General features: G+C 43.7%; 1 protein-coding gene across 4 annotated transcripts in view; it reads left to right on the top strand.

Annotated features, from left to right (window-relative positions):
- The window catches only part of LOC121096740 (S-adenosyl-L-methionine-dependent tRNA 4-demethylwyosine synthase TYW1-like), a 107,279-nt gene that overhangs the window by 65,024 nt on the left and 30,013 nt on the right, over positions 1–12,242 (top strand). For all 4 annotated transcript variants that reach the window (XM_040613199.1, XM_040613189.1, XM_040613174.1 and 1 more), the window contains exon 14: positions 11,725–11,835. In XM_040613199.1, coding sequence (XP_040469133.1) covers positions 11,725–11,835 — 111 coding nt within the window. The remainder of the gene's footprint in view (positions 1–11,724; positions 11,836–12,242) is intronic.

The following is a 12,242-nucleotide window of genomic DNA, read 5'->3' on the forward strand; positions in this document are numbered from 1 at the left end:
TTCTTCTATTTTAAGTTACATTGCATTGGACTACTTTCCCTTGGTATAAATTTTACATGATAATTCCTTGAAACTGCTCTAGAAATATTGAAAATAAATAATAACTAGAATATTGTTGGTGCTGATTTGCAAGAGTAAGTGTATTAAAAACGAGCCTATGGAAAATGAATGAGGAGCAGTCATGGTGCTGGATTTACGTAAGAACATTTTTAGGTCTCAGAACAAAGCTGTTGCTGTACTTTGTTTTATTTCTAGAGCTTCTTAACTAAATAAACTGATTAATTTCTACTGAAGTGTGAAGCAATAAAGGAGATTACAAGTAATAGGTGGCAAGTACAGGAAGAATGATTGTGGAGGGGAATGTGACTTAGGATGCCTGTTTAGGAAGGTGAGATAATGAAATTTGATATATTTTCTCCTTGGTTTCTAGTCTGGTTCATTTGTTCTTGTGCTTCGTACATCAGCAGGACTGCTCACAGGCTGAGGGGCTTTTCTGTCTTAAAATTCTGGCTTGGGTATTGGTGCTGATGTGCTTATCTCACTCCAGGATATTCTTTTTATTTCGAGTGAGAATTTCAAAGCTGGTCAATACAACCTGATTTTATATGATGTGAGAATAGTTATGTTGACTGATCTGTCTTTTAAAAAAAACTGGTGCAAATCCGAAGCCCAACTTTCATGTTTTTTGTAACTTTTTCATCACAGTTCTAGCAGAACTAAAAAAATGTATATGGCTTTCAGACTTAGCACTTCAGAATAATACTTCCTAGAAAAAATAGTTACACAAGTATACTAAAACTGAATGAATTGCAATCTGCTTTGCTCTTTGGCCTTCATCCAAGTGGGCTGACTTGGGAACCAGGTGTCAAGACAAGATGTAGAACCAGTCCCTCATCATCTGGATGCGTGCACCTTGTAATTGGCTTTACCTGATTCTCTTGCAAAAAGCAGGAACGAGTTTTGCATGCAAAGGTAGTACCAGGCTTGTGTTTTGGGTGGGTGGAGTTCTTGTGTGCTTTTTTTTAAAAAAAATTTGGATTTGTTATTTTTCCATCTTAGTTTCTTTGGAATTAGAACTTGAATGTTGTGCTGGAGCTGGTACGGGGGTCTAAAAAGATTGGAGATGATGAGGTTTTTCTCCCCTGTCCTGGAGATGACATGGGGACAACTCTTGTGCTGTAAGATCCTGGGTGAAGGCCAAGGGCTTTGGTGCTGGTCTGCAGGTAAACCCTGAGGTTGAGTGCTCTCACTTTCCTAGCAGCAAAATCAAAGTTCAGAGCTTCGCTCTAGTTTTACAGCAGAGTAGCTAATGTGTTAATTATCCTATGGTAATACGCACCTTTTTTAGCAATGAAGACAAAGACTCAGCTTGCTTTAAACCGGTGTATTAATAGCAAATGCTTGAACAATGTATGTTTTTAGTAGATACCTACGCAGCATAACCTATTCAGGTTTTTTGCTTTAATGACTATTAGCCTGAAAAAAGGAAGCTGAAAACTTTTGTGCTTTGTGCTGACTATGTCTTTGAGGGGAAAAAAACAACCTTCCTCTGCTGTGCACATCTGCTCAGCAGAAGGCTCTCCGGTGTTTGCAATGTGACTTTTTGGAGGATATAATCTCTCCAGTGCCTGTGTTCAGGGCTGGTCGTGTAGTGGTAGGTGAGCCCAAATGAAGGAATGAGGCTTTTGTTTAAGGGGAGGGTCCTGGTTGCCAAAATAATAGATTAATCTGCCATCTTTTCAAGGGCGCCAAGTCTTCCTGATGATGTTCTCCTGGCACGTGATGGGTGCCACAGCTCATCTGCAGAGCTTCTGGGAGCCTGGAGGCTCAGCAGTGCTCATTCGGGAGAGACAGAAGTGATCTCTAGTCCTCTTATACTGGCTGTCTCCAGGCTGAACTGAAAGGGTTTGGATAGCTGTGAAATTCGGGGTCTGTTGGCATTTGAGATATATATTTTTTTTTTTTGCTGCATTTTGGCTCTTTTTATCCTTCGTGGGGTTTTACGCATAAAGATGTGTGTTATTGAATATGGTGAATAGATAACTTGGCTGCAGGGTGGTTTTTTTTTCTGATCACATCCCTGTGACAAGTAATTTCCAAGTGTGAAAATTGCTTTGATATCTTTATTCAGGACTCGCTCACTTGTTCGGGTTATGCAACACCTTACTAAGGGACCCGAATTGAGTCTTTGGAGAGGACGGCTCCTCCCTTCGAAGGGGCTGTTGCTCAGACAGGGCAGCTTGCCTGCCTCCTGCCACCATGTGAGGAGCCTGCCAAAAGAGCACCAGTGCGGCGCTGGGCTGCGGGATTGCATACGTGTTTCAGTTTTTTGCCTGATTTGTATCATGATCAGAGTGGGTCCTTGCCAACTAAGAAGCTCTTGAAAATGTGTCATAAAGTCAGTTTGCAAGTCGAGCCTTTCCTTGAAGGAAATAAGAAATATTAATGAAACTAAGAAGCTGGCTTTTGAAGTGGCTTCCTGTTCATCATCTAATACCTGCAAAGGATCTGTGAAGTTGTGTGAAAGCAAGAGCTGGTTTCGTTTAGAGTTTGCACCATAATTTTCTCTCCCCCAAGAGTGCTTTTTTGCATTTAAGCAATGTGGTGTTTCTGTTGACAATACTGGTTTTGTTACTTGATTCATTAGCTGCAAAAATATAAATTTATGTTGAGGAGCCTATGAATGAAATGTAATTTCCAACAACAAAATTACTCTATTGATATCAGAGTAAGGTATATGAGTGGTCAGAATATCTGACTTTTAAGCAGGTTGAAATAAAAATCTGGGGTTTATTACAGTAGGACACTGTTACTCTGCTTTATGAAAAGAGCAAGTTCAAGTGAGATGATCCAAGGTAAGGGTCTTGGAGGACCTTAGCGTGTCGCTTGGAGGAGGAGTTTTGTTTGCTTTGTCCTTTGTCCCAGCCTCCTCTGATCCTGCTCCCACTGCCTCCCTGCCCCAGCTGGAGAAGGGAGATGTTGCCCTACCCCAGCAAAACTTGTATCAATCCAGCAACCTGCTCTTTGCAGCACAGTTGTGTTCATCATTCCCTTTTCCTCCTGAGATTAAACCTGGGTTGTTTTATGAAGAATAATTTCATCTATGAAAAGATGAATGTTGAGGAGGAGGGAATTAAAAAGAAATGATAAAAAACCCCACAAAAAACCCAGCCCCAATCCCTCTTGGTTATTGAAGCAAGAAGGGAGCACTTTGTCAAACTGACGTGCGAATCCTTTATTAACATCTGGGCCAGCGGATGCCAGGAGAGCAGTGTTGCCTTGTGGGCTTGGGCTCAGTCTGAGGTGTGTTCGGTGGTTTGGCGTAGGGACTTGGCCATTGGCTTAGCATACGCGTGCAGCAAATGTTCATTTGCAAATGTTATAGGACTAGGAACGTTTTAGAATGGTTTCAAAGGAAAATGTAACCGCTATGGAAATGCACAGAAATGTCAGTGCTGGCTGTGCTGCCCCGAGGGCTGGGCATCCTGCTGGGCTCAGCGTAGCCGGGTGGCTGGGGAGGTCACCCCACTGTTCTCGGAGCTGTCACTGGGCCCGGGGTTGTGTTTTGGCTGGAGGTGCTGGAGGGGTGCGGGTGTGCAGCCGCCTGGTGACTTGTCTGCGGATTCACCCGAGGGTGGAGGGAAGGAGCCCCATCCCCATCTGCTGGCCCAGATTATGACTTTGAGCTCTGTCCATGGGGCATCGCTGTGGCTGGGACCTGGGCATGAGACGTTCTTTTGAGACAAGAATTTTTGTCTTTTTATCTGCTGAGTGAGAGACCAGGATCTCAGATACAGTTAATAAAATACTCTTTTGGTTTTTGGTTTTATAGAATGGCTTGGGTTGGAAGGGACCTTAAAGATCAGCTAGCAGTATCCTTCCCCAATCCTGTTTGCTTTGGGGAGGGTTCTGTTTTGTTTTTCCCTTGCACCCTGTTCTGGCATTCAAGGGATGCAATTTTTTTTGGGGGGGGGGTAGCTTGGAAAGATTTTAGCAGGAGTTGCCTGAAGGGAAGATACTGCTTTTCCCCGGGTTAGTTCTTCATTCCTTTGTCCTCAGATGTTTGGGGAACAGAAAGCTGAGCTGGCCCCTGTTGACTTGCATTTTTGTGACCCCAGTATAAAAAGGTGACTGTTGCTACACAGTTTTCAGAATGCAATGAGAAAGTGCAGGATCTCTTGTTTAAGTGTGCTGCCAACACTGATGTGGTTCGTGTCCTCCAAAGAGTAAGATATGAAATGGGGGAACAAGTCATACTGTGGTATGTACCAACTATATGCCATACCATATGTGGTATGTCTTAGTGTTTTTCTTTCTTTTAAGATCTTTCTTGGACAATATTCTGTATTAAGGTGCCTTTAATGAACCAACTACCATGTACAATCCCAAAGAGACCATGTGCTGTATTTTAGAGGAGTCTGCCATGATAACCCAAGCAAATGTATGGGAAGGCAAAGGGTATTTGTGTAAAACTGTTCAGTTTTTACCTGTGGGCTCAGTGTCTTGTGTGGGGAAAAGCACCTCATTAGCTGCTTTATATACCTGAGATTATGGGCTGGGAGTTAGAGTTCATCAGAACAGGACAGGATCACAGGAGCAGGTTGTTCCTTTGCTCCTAAGCAGTGTGCACTGGCCTGGAGAAACGTCTCCTGGCGTGAAGGACTTGCAGTGCCTGATGCTAATTTTACACAGCAGCACAGGCCCTTCCTGCTGCTGTTTTGGTAGCTCTTAAGGATGGGCTTTGTGCTTCTGGCATGTGTTGTGACCATGTAATTGTTGCTGTTACGGTGATGTGCTCTGTCAGTAGCATCTTGAGTCAACTGATTTACCAAGAGCAAGAATAAAAGCATTGCTGACCCTTGAGCTTTGGAACAGAGAGGATTTCCTGGCAGAGAAGGGTTGGCCTGTAGAGATGCTGGTTTCTGGGGCATGGAGCATGGGTGGGTGCCTCTCTTGTGAGGCTGCTGAGATTTTTGGCAGGGCCAGACTCCTCCATCCTTGGCCCTCGCGGCTGCACAGTGAATGTGCTGTGACCTGTAGCCATGCACCATTTTGCCCTGTGCCCTGCAGAGGCAGAAAGCAAGATGATTTCTCCTCCACCGTGCAGCTGCAGATCAGAGCAAAAGCATCAAGTCGTCCAGCACAATGTTCTGCTGCAGCCCTGTGAGGAGATGGATTGCATCTGGAGTGCAGCCAAAGAGGCTTCATTTGGCTTTTAGATGTTCACAACTGAAAAAATAACACTTTAATAGTCAGTTATTCTGTTTCTGCAATCAGCCCTTTGGAGAGCATGCTCTTCAGCCGTGACCTGAGTCAGGAAAAGGCTGAAGATTGCTGCTGAATGCTGTCCTGTTGCCCAGACTGGATGAATGTACTTGGTGCTCAGAGGGTCACTTTGGAGCAAGGATGCATCCTGCTTTCTGCGCAGACATGCAGGCATTGTGCCATATAACTGCTCTGAAGAACTCCATGTTTTTTGTAGTATTACTTTAAAAGTTATTCTGACTTCTCCAGCCTTGAATAGATTTCTTTCAGCATACTCGACTGCTTTTTCTCTGTGCTCCCAGTTCTTCATTGAGGTCTGAATTGTTGGTTATTTAGTGTCCCTTGATTATGACCTGATGAGCAGTAGTGCTCGTGCTCTGGCTGTAATGAGGCTGCTTGGCTGCAGTGTGCACTGTTGCCCTCCCGAATTTTTGTTTTGTGCAATGCTCGCCTGATCTAAGGGAACCTTCTCTAACCACTGCTGCTTGTAGTTCTTCCTCATGGAGTGGTCTGCATGCTGCCCTTGGTTCCCCTCCTGAAAGGTACTTGAGGAAAATCTACAACTCCTAGATGGGCAGGATGGGAGCTGTCGAGATGGGAAGACAAATCTGCTTAAAGCAGGATCAGCTTGGCTGAGCTGAGCGGTGAGTATCTTCAAGCATGGAGACTCCTCAGCCTCTCCCAGCAACCTTCTGCTGTTCAGTCAAGCCCCTGTGGAAATCTCACTTAAAAATGCAATTTGCTGTGCTTCAGCCTGTGCTCATTGTGTCTTGTCCTTTCCCTGGGTGTTGCTGAGAAGAGTCTGCCTCCATCCGCTTTACTCCCCCCACCAGGTATTTTTTCAAGGCCATATTCTAGTTTTCTTTCCCATCTCTTGTTTTCCTTTTCCACCCAGTGGGCCAGGCCCTAGAGCTGCCCTTCCTGATAGGCTGATCATTTGCATAAAGAGCTTTTTGGTGTAAAATAGATGCAGTTCCACACCCTCAACTTTCACCCATTCAGAAGGTTCTTTATCATGGTAACTTTTTCTTTTTTGCTAATGTTACTCTGATGGCTCTCTGAAGTGAAATAAATAATGGTTGCTTTTTCTGGAAACACCGGACTTAGAGCATTGCAGTCTGGTTTTCTGTCCTGATGGTTTAGATCATTAAATTCTCAGGGCTTAAGCTCTTATTTCTTGTTTTTCAGTGTTTCTAAGAGGATCTCCTGGGGCCCTATTATTGTACAACTAAATACAAATAATAGATTAATAAAACAGGATTGTTATTTGTACTGCTGGCAGTCTGTAAGGATTACTTGTATATAAGATTTTGTGGTATTAGGCCCTTAGTCATTTTGATTTGTCCCTTCTACCAGCTTTTTCTCTGCTCAGACAATGCTTGAGAGATGTTGCCCCCTGGAAAGAGTTTTATTCAGGTGCAATATTAATTTATGATTTTTTCTACCTTTTTTCTGTATCCCTTTGGCAATATTTTTGTTTCTTCTTTCACCACCAGTTGTGATTAGTTAATACAGATTTTGTGATAGTTCAGTTTCTGAAGTGATGGAAAATACAGGTTGCAGTTGTTACTTGTCTGTGCTGCCCTATGGGAGGAAAAGCCTTTTTAATGTGCCTGTAACAGTTTTAATTTTATGAAGTATTTGAACTTTAAAGTTAGACTTCTAAAATTATCTAGGCTGTATATTGGAGAGTATTAAAAATGAGATTTAAATGGGAAGAAAAAAACCCCACCTCCCTTCACGCAAGCCTTCATTGCTGTAAGAAGAAACACTCACTGAAGCATTGTACTTAATGTACGTGTGAAAATGCTGTGCTAAGAGTACACTGGTAACGTTTCATCCTCCCCACAAAACTGTTCTTGCAATATTGCATTTAATTGGGTCTGACAGCATTCGTCCTGTGTTCAGCTTGTTGATCTGAGCTTCAAACCACTTTTTGGTGGCATTTGTTTAGTCCCTCTGCAGAACAAGTGTAAAATTAATAAATGATTATTTATGTTTTTGCAGAAGTGTTTGCATGCCTCAGCCCAGTTCCAAAGTGGGGGAGGGAACGAACTGTTAAGAGTTACAAGAGCAAAGCACGGAGAGTGAATAGGGATTAGCCCTGAAAACCATTCATTAGATTACAGAGGAAAGAAGTGAGATGATCCTAGCAGTGCTGGGCAGAGGGGTGTCCCCACTCATTCTGGCTTGCAAGATGACAGGTGAGTGGACTTCCCTCCCTTTGGTGTCTGAAGGCTGGCAGAATGCTTGGTCATCATTGCACATGGATGTCCTCTGCCAACATAAGATTATTTTTTCCAAGATGTTTATATTTTTGCTGATCCAGTTGGGTTTTGGTCATGTCTGTCCGAGTGCGTGCCCCCATGCTCCAAGCCAGAGGCAGCTGTTGGTGGCTATGTGCCTTCACGCAGCTTTCACGTCACGCCCTCTTTGTATTGGTGGTGGCAGCCACTGGGAAGCAGGACAGCTCTTCCAGTTGCTGTCAGTATTTTGTGGCCTTCCCTGAACTTGCCCCATCTGCTCTGGCAGTTCCAGGAACATGTGGGAAACAACCAGGCATGTCTAAAAGAAGTTGACAAGTGCTGGAGGCTGTGCCTGTGATCCCAGGAGGAAGCAGGGCACCGTAGGGTCAGCCCCATGATTATGAACCCCAGGGGACCCCTGTCTTCTGTGTCAGCAGAGGATGGAGCCACATGTTTCTTGCTTGCTCTTACGCCTTCCTCCATGCTGCCTCCTGGAGAGCTGTCCCAGGGAGAGAAGTCCAGGTGATGGCTGTAAGTGCAGTGCTGAGGACTGGCAAATAAGAAGCAAGTGTGTATTTGTTTCCTCTTTGATAACGGTTTATGTTAATTTTTGCAATCTGATTTAATCAATTTTTAATAGACTAGAGTTGATTTTTTCAAATATATTCCTTCCACTGTATTTTGGCAAAAAACATGAGCTGTGGGCAGTCCCCTGCAGCATGGTCTCCTGTGGGGTGTGGGTGCACTTGGCACATTCATCTGCCAGCAGAGACAGAGGGGGGACCAGTGTGGGCCCCCCTCAAAATCACAGTGTGGTCCTCTGAAATCACAGCATGGCACTCCCAGAGTCATCTTCCTCTAGTCAGTTGATGTCAGTTTTTGCTGCCAACAAAGATGCTACTAGTTGGGGGGGTTTTATTGCTGCAAGTGATCCTTTCGGCCCCTGGAAAAGATTTTCTGTCTTCTTGGAGAATTCATAAAGGAATTGAACCTTGGGAGAACACTTAGTGCCGTTTTCTAAGCTTGCTCCAAGCAATGTGGCAGTACTGTAAATGCCACTTGTCACACATGGCCTTCAGGGTAGCAAATGCCCTCCTGAACTGCCAGCACTTCAGTTATCTAAAGGCCTTGCCCTGTCACTTCACACTTGAGCTAAGTATAAATATTTTTCATTAGTCTATAGGAGCGTTCCATACATCTGTTGATGATATTTGTTATCCCTAATTCCAGCACTTGAGACCAGTGTCTGCCTGGTCTGGTCTCCTGTTATCTATATGTCCTGTTCAAATTCCCCAAATAAAAAGTATCTGCTGTCTGAAGATCAAGTGGATTTTCTGAGACTTTCATCCTGCAAGTGGATTTCCTGTGTTTTATGTCTCTGTGTTAAGGTTGAGATTATAATTTTCTTTTTTTCCTTTTTTATATCCTCCACTGCTGCAGCCTGTTCAGCCAGTGGTGGTGATGCTGCTCATGCTGGATTTAGTAGGATGCACTGTCCCACTCAGTGTGCTCATTGCCAAGCTACATTTTCTATACACAGTAAAGATGTCCAGAAACTTGCTCTTAATTTCAGCACAAAACTATCCTGCCAGAACAAAGATATGCCCCAAAAAGCTTCACTTCATGGTGGACTCCCCACTCTGATTGCACTGGGAACCCAACTTCCTAGTCTGAGGACTGGGTCCAGATCAGCAGCCTGTCTTAGGAGCTGGTATTAAAATGTGATTTTTATGTACTGCTGTCTTGAAGCTGCCTGCATTTGTTTACTGCTGTGAGCTGACCTTTGAGGAGACATTTCTGAGTTAATTGGCTATCTAATCACTTCAGATTGATAGGCGTATGTGTATTGGAGTTTTTCCTCTTGTTTGGTATTTTCCCCTCTGGTTTCTTCTTTCTCTGTTCTATGGCAAATGATGCGTTTATTTTTTGTACTAGATCCTTCATTGTTTTTCTCTTTAGTAATTAACTGTTGATTTCATACTGGCCTGTTGCTTCTTGGTGTGAACCTTTCTTTTGCCCATCCATTCAAACTGAGAGTCTCCTTAAATATGTGCTTATATGCTGTGGCTAAAGTAGAGGTCAGCTATTTTAATTCTTTTGGTATTTGGCTTTCAATAATCGTTCTCTCAATAATTCTTCAAAGTTACTCTCACAGACTTTTTTTTTAAAAAAAGAAAGCTCTACCTTAATGATTTTCTTAAGACACTGACTCCTTGTATGTATCGATTTCTTGCTTGTGTTTGTCTCCTGGAGAATATTGCGGGTTTACCTGGTGCCAAGACAACAGAGGCAGTGAGTGTGCTGGGACACTTCTGGTTCGTAGAAGAACATATAGTTCTCTGTACATATATGCCCTAAAGACCTTCCCCTGGCTGTGTTCAGATGTTAATGGGAGGAAGAAGATGCTCCTGTTTCTTACTGGTTTGTCCTAGTTAATTGTTAGTAAATAATCTGCAATGTTTCCATAGTAAACTGGTGTAGAAAATACTACTTTTGTTTTCCCTGAAATGTGTTTTAGGTAAGTGAAGTTTTGATTTTTATACAGAGGGCACAGTTCACTTACATGGCCTGTAGGTTAGAGACTCTGAAGTAAAGCGTGGCTAGATTGAGGACTGATACTGGGAAGTGTCCGGTGTTACCTGGGGAGTGGTCATAGCACAAACACTTTAATAGCCTTGGACCAGGACTCAGGGTCCTGGGATCTGTCCCTGCTTTGCCTGAGGTCAGTGGATACTGTCAGAGGTACTGCAGTGGGGAACAGTCTGAGGTTTAGTGATGGAAAGTTCCTTATTGGCTTACCCTTCTCCAGTTGAAAAATGTAGTAAACTGAATAGCGTGCATGCTTCCCCCACGTGGCGTTGACGTTCAGGTAACCTTGTGCCATGGGCATGTTGTGGGTAATAGGTAAGGGAGGATCTCCTAACTCAAGCTGAGTCTAAGCCTGGACTTTCTGGGGCAGGAGACTTTGATTCCAGCCCTTGCTGGGACTGTGAAGTCCCAACCCTGCGATACAGCCTGGCCCCAGCCATGGAGTCTTGGGTTGCTGCGGATTTGTTGAATTGCTGTTTGGTGCTGGCTAAACTGATGCTTTTGTCACGTTTTACGGTCTACGGTGTGCCAGGGGAGGAAAATGAGTTAATTCAAAAAACAATTGTGCTGGAAGATTGCTTTATAAATAAGTTTGAGATAAGCAAAATAAAACATTAGTGGAAGAGGAAGGGAAGGAAAGGGGAAGGATGGAAACAAGCAGATGTGAGCAATGAGACTGTATTTGTTCCGTGGCTAAGTGCTTATATTGCCAAGAGAAGGCCTTTTGTCATGAATAGCTGTTGTGGTGAGCAGCTCTTAGAGGGAAAATCGGAATAACTCCAAGGAAAGAAGTTCTCAGAGTGCTGTCTGCCACTGTGCACAGAAATAAGTCAGGTCTGAGTGCTTTGTAGGGGCACTGGTGTGCTGATGGGGAGCTGCAGTGCTCAGCAGTGGGATGGAGAGGACAGGTCCATGCAGTGATAGTGCCCGGCAAAAATCCAGCTGCCCTGCTGCTGCAGAGGGTAGTGAGGGGTAGGTGCTGCTCTTGTAGTTAGCACTGTAGCAACTGTGTTTCTAATGGTTTGCACCACACTTCTATAAGGCTAGGTCATAAGCAGGGTACTTGCAATGTTTTCTGGTTGTGATTTTTAATGGCCACTTTGTGCTTCCAATAAAATGTTCTGCATAACTGATCACGGGAGAGCCTTTTCTCTGTGATACTGTACCTGACGGGGAGTTTGCAGATGGGAGCAGGCAAGGGTCTGTCTGTTCTTGTTTGTCCTGTCCAAAAGTCACCAATGCCAAGTGATCCAGCTGGAGGAAGTAAAGTATATCTGTGTAGCAACTAATGGTGAGGTTTTATGTCTGGGGAAGCAAATCGGAGAGTGATAAACTGCCTGGTTATCCCATTAAGTTGAAGTACTGGGGATGTATTGGAGGGAAGATAAGTGTATAGCAAAAGGTGGCTCAGCTCACAGATGCTATGGAGTAGCTTTCTTGAAAGAACAAGTGAGGGGGCTCTTGGTTTGGGTCTGGTTTGTTTTAGCCCCTGGCTTCTTGGAATAAATTACTGAGATTTCTGTGCCCACCACCACCCCACCCCGCCGTTTGAAGCTTTGTGCAAGGCTAGAACATGCTTCCTTTGTCAGAATGTGTTGCTAATGTAATTCTTCCTTTATTTCAGCAACAGCGAACTGTTTATAGGCTGACACTGGTGAAAGCTTGGAACGTGGATGAACTCAAAGCCTATGCTGACCTGATATCCCTTGGTAAACCAGACTTCATTGAGGTCAAGGTGAGTTGCATAAAGCTACTTTATCGTTTTAGTATTTTACTTTTTTCTCCCCATTCCCCACCCCCTAGTCTTAAACTTATACGAATAAATTCAATTATTTCAAAGATTTCAGTGATGCATGAGGAACTTACCTCCTCCTTTTAATGTAATAAAGACTTACCTCTTCCTTTCTAATACCTTACGTGTACATTTAAAGTAGTCTTCAGTATTATGCAAGACAAGATTTGTACCAGCCAGCATCAGTTTCTGCCCAGCAGAATCGTAACTCTCTGGTCTCTATTGTATTTCTCATGAAAGCAGAAACTGATAAATGTAGATACTCCTTCTTTGTGTTAACCAACATTTTAAACAAAATATTCTGGGTCAGGCTTGTGGTTTGTGGTATTATTTTTCCCATCCTAGTCTCA

This window comes from Falco naumanni, chromosome 1 (assembly GCF_017639655.2).
Source record: "Falco naumanni isolate bFalNau1 chromosome 1, bFalNau1.pat, whole genome shotgun sequence".
NCBI classification, from domain to species: domain Eukaryota; kingdom Metazoa; phylum Chordata; class Aves; order Falconiformes; family Falconidae; genus Falco; species Falco naumanni.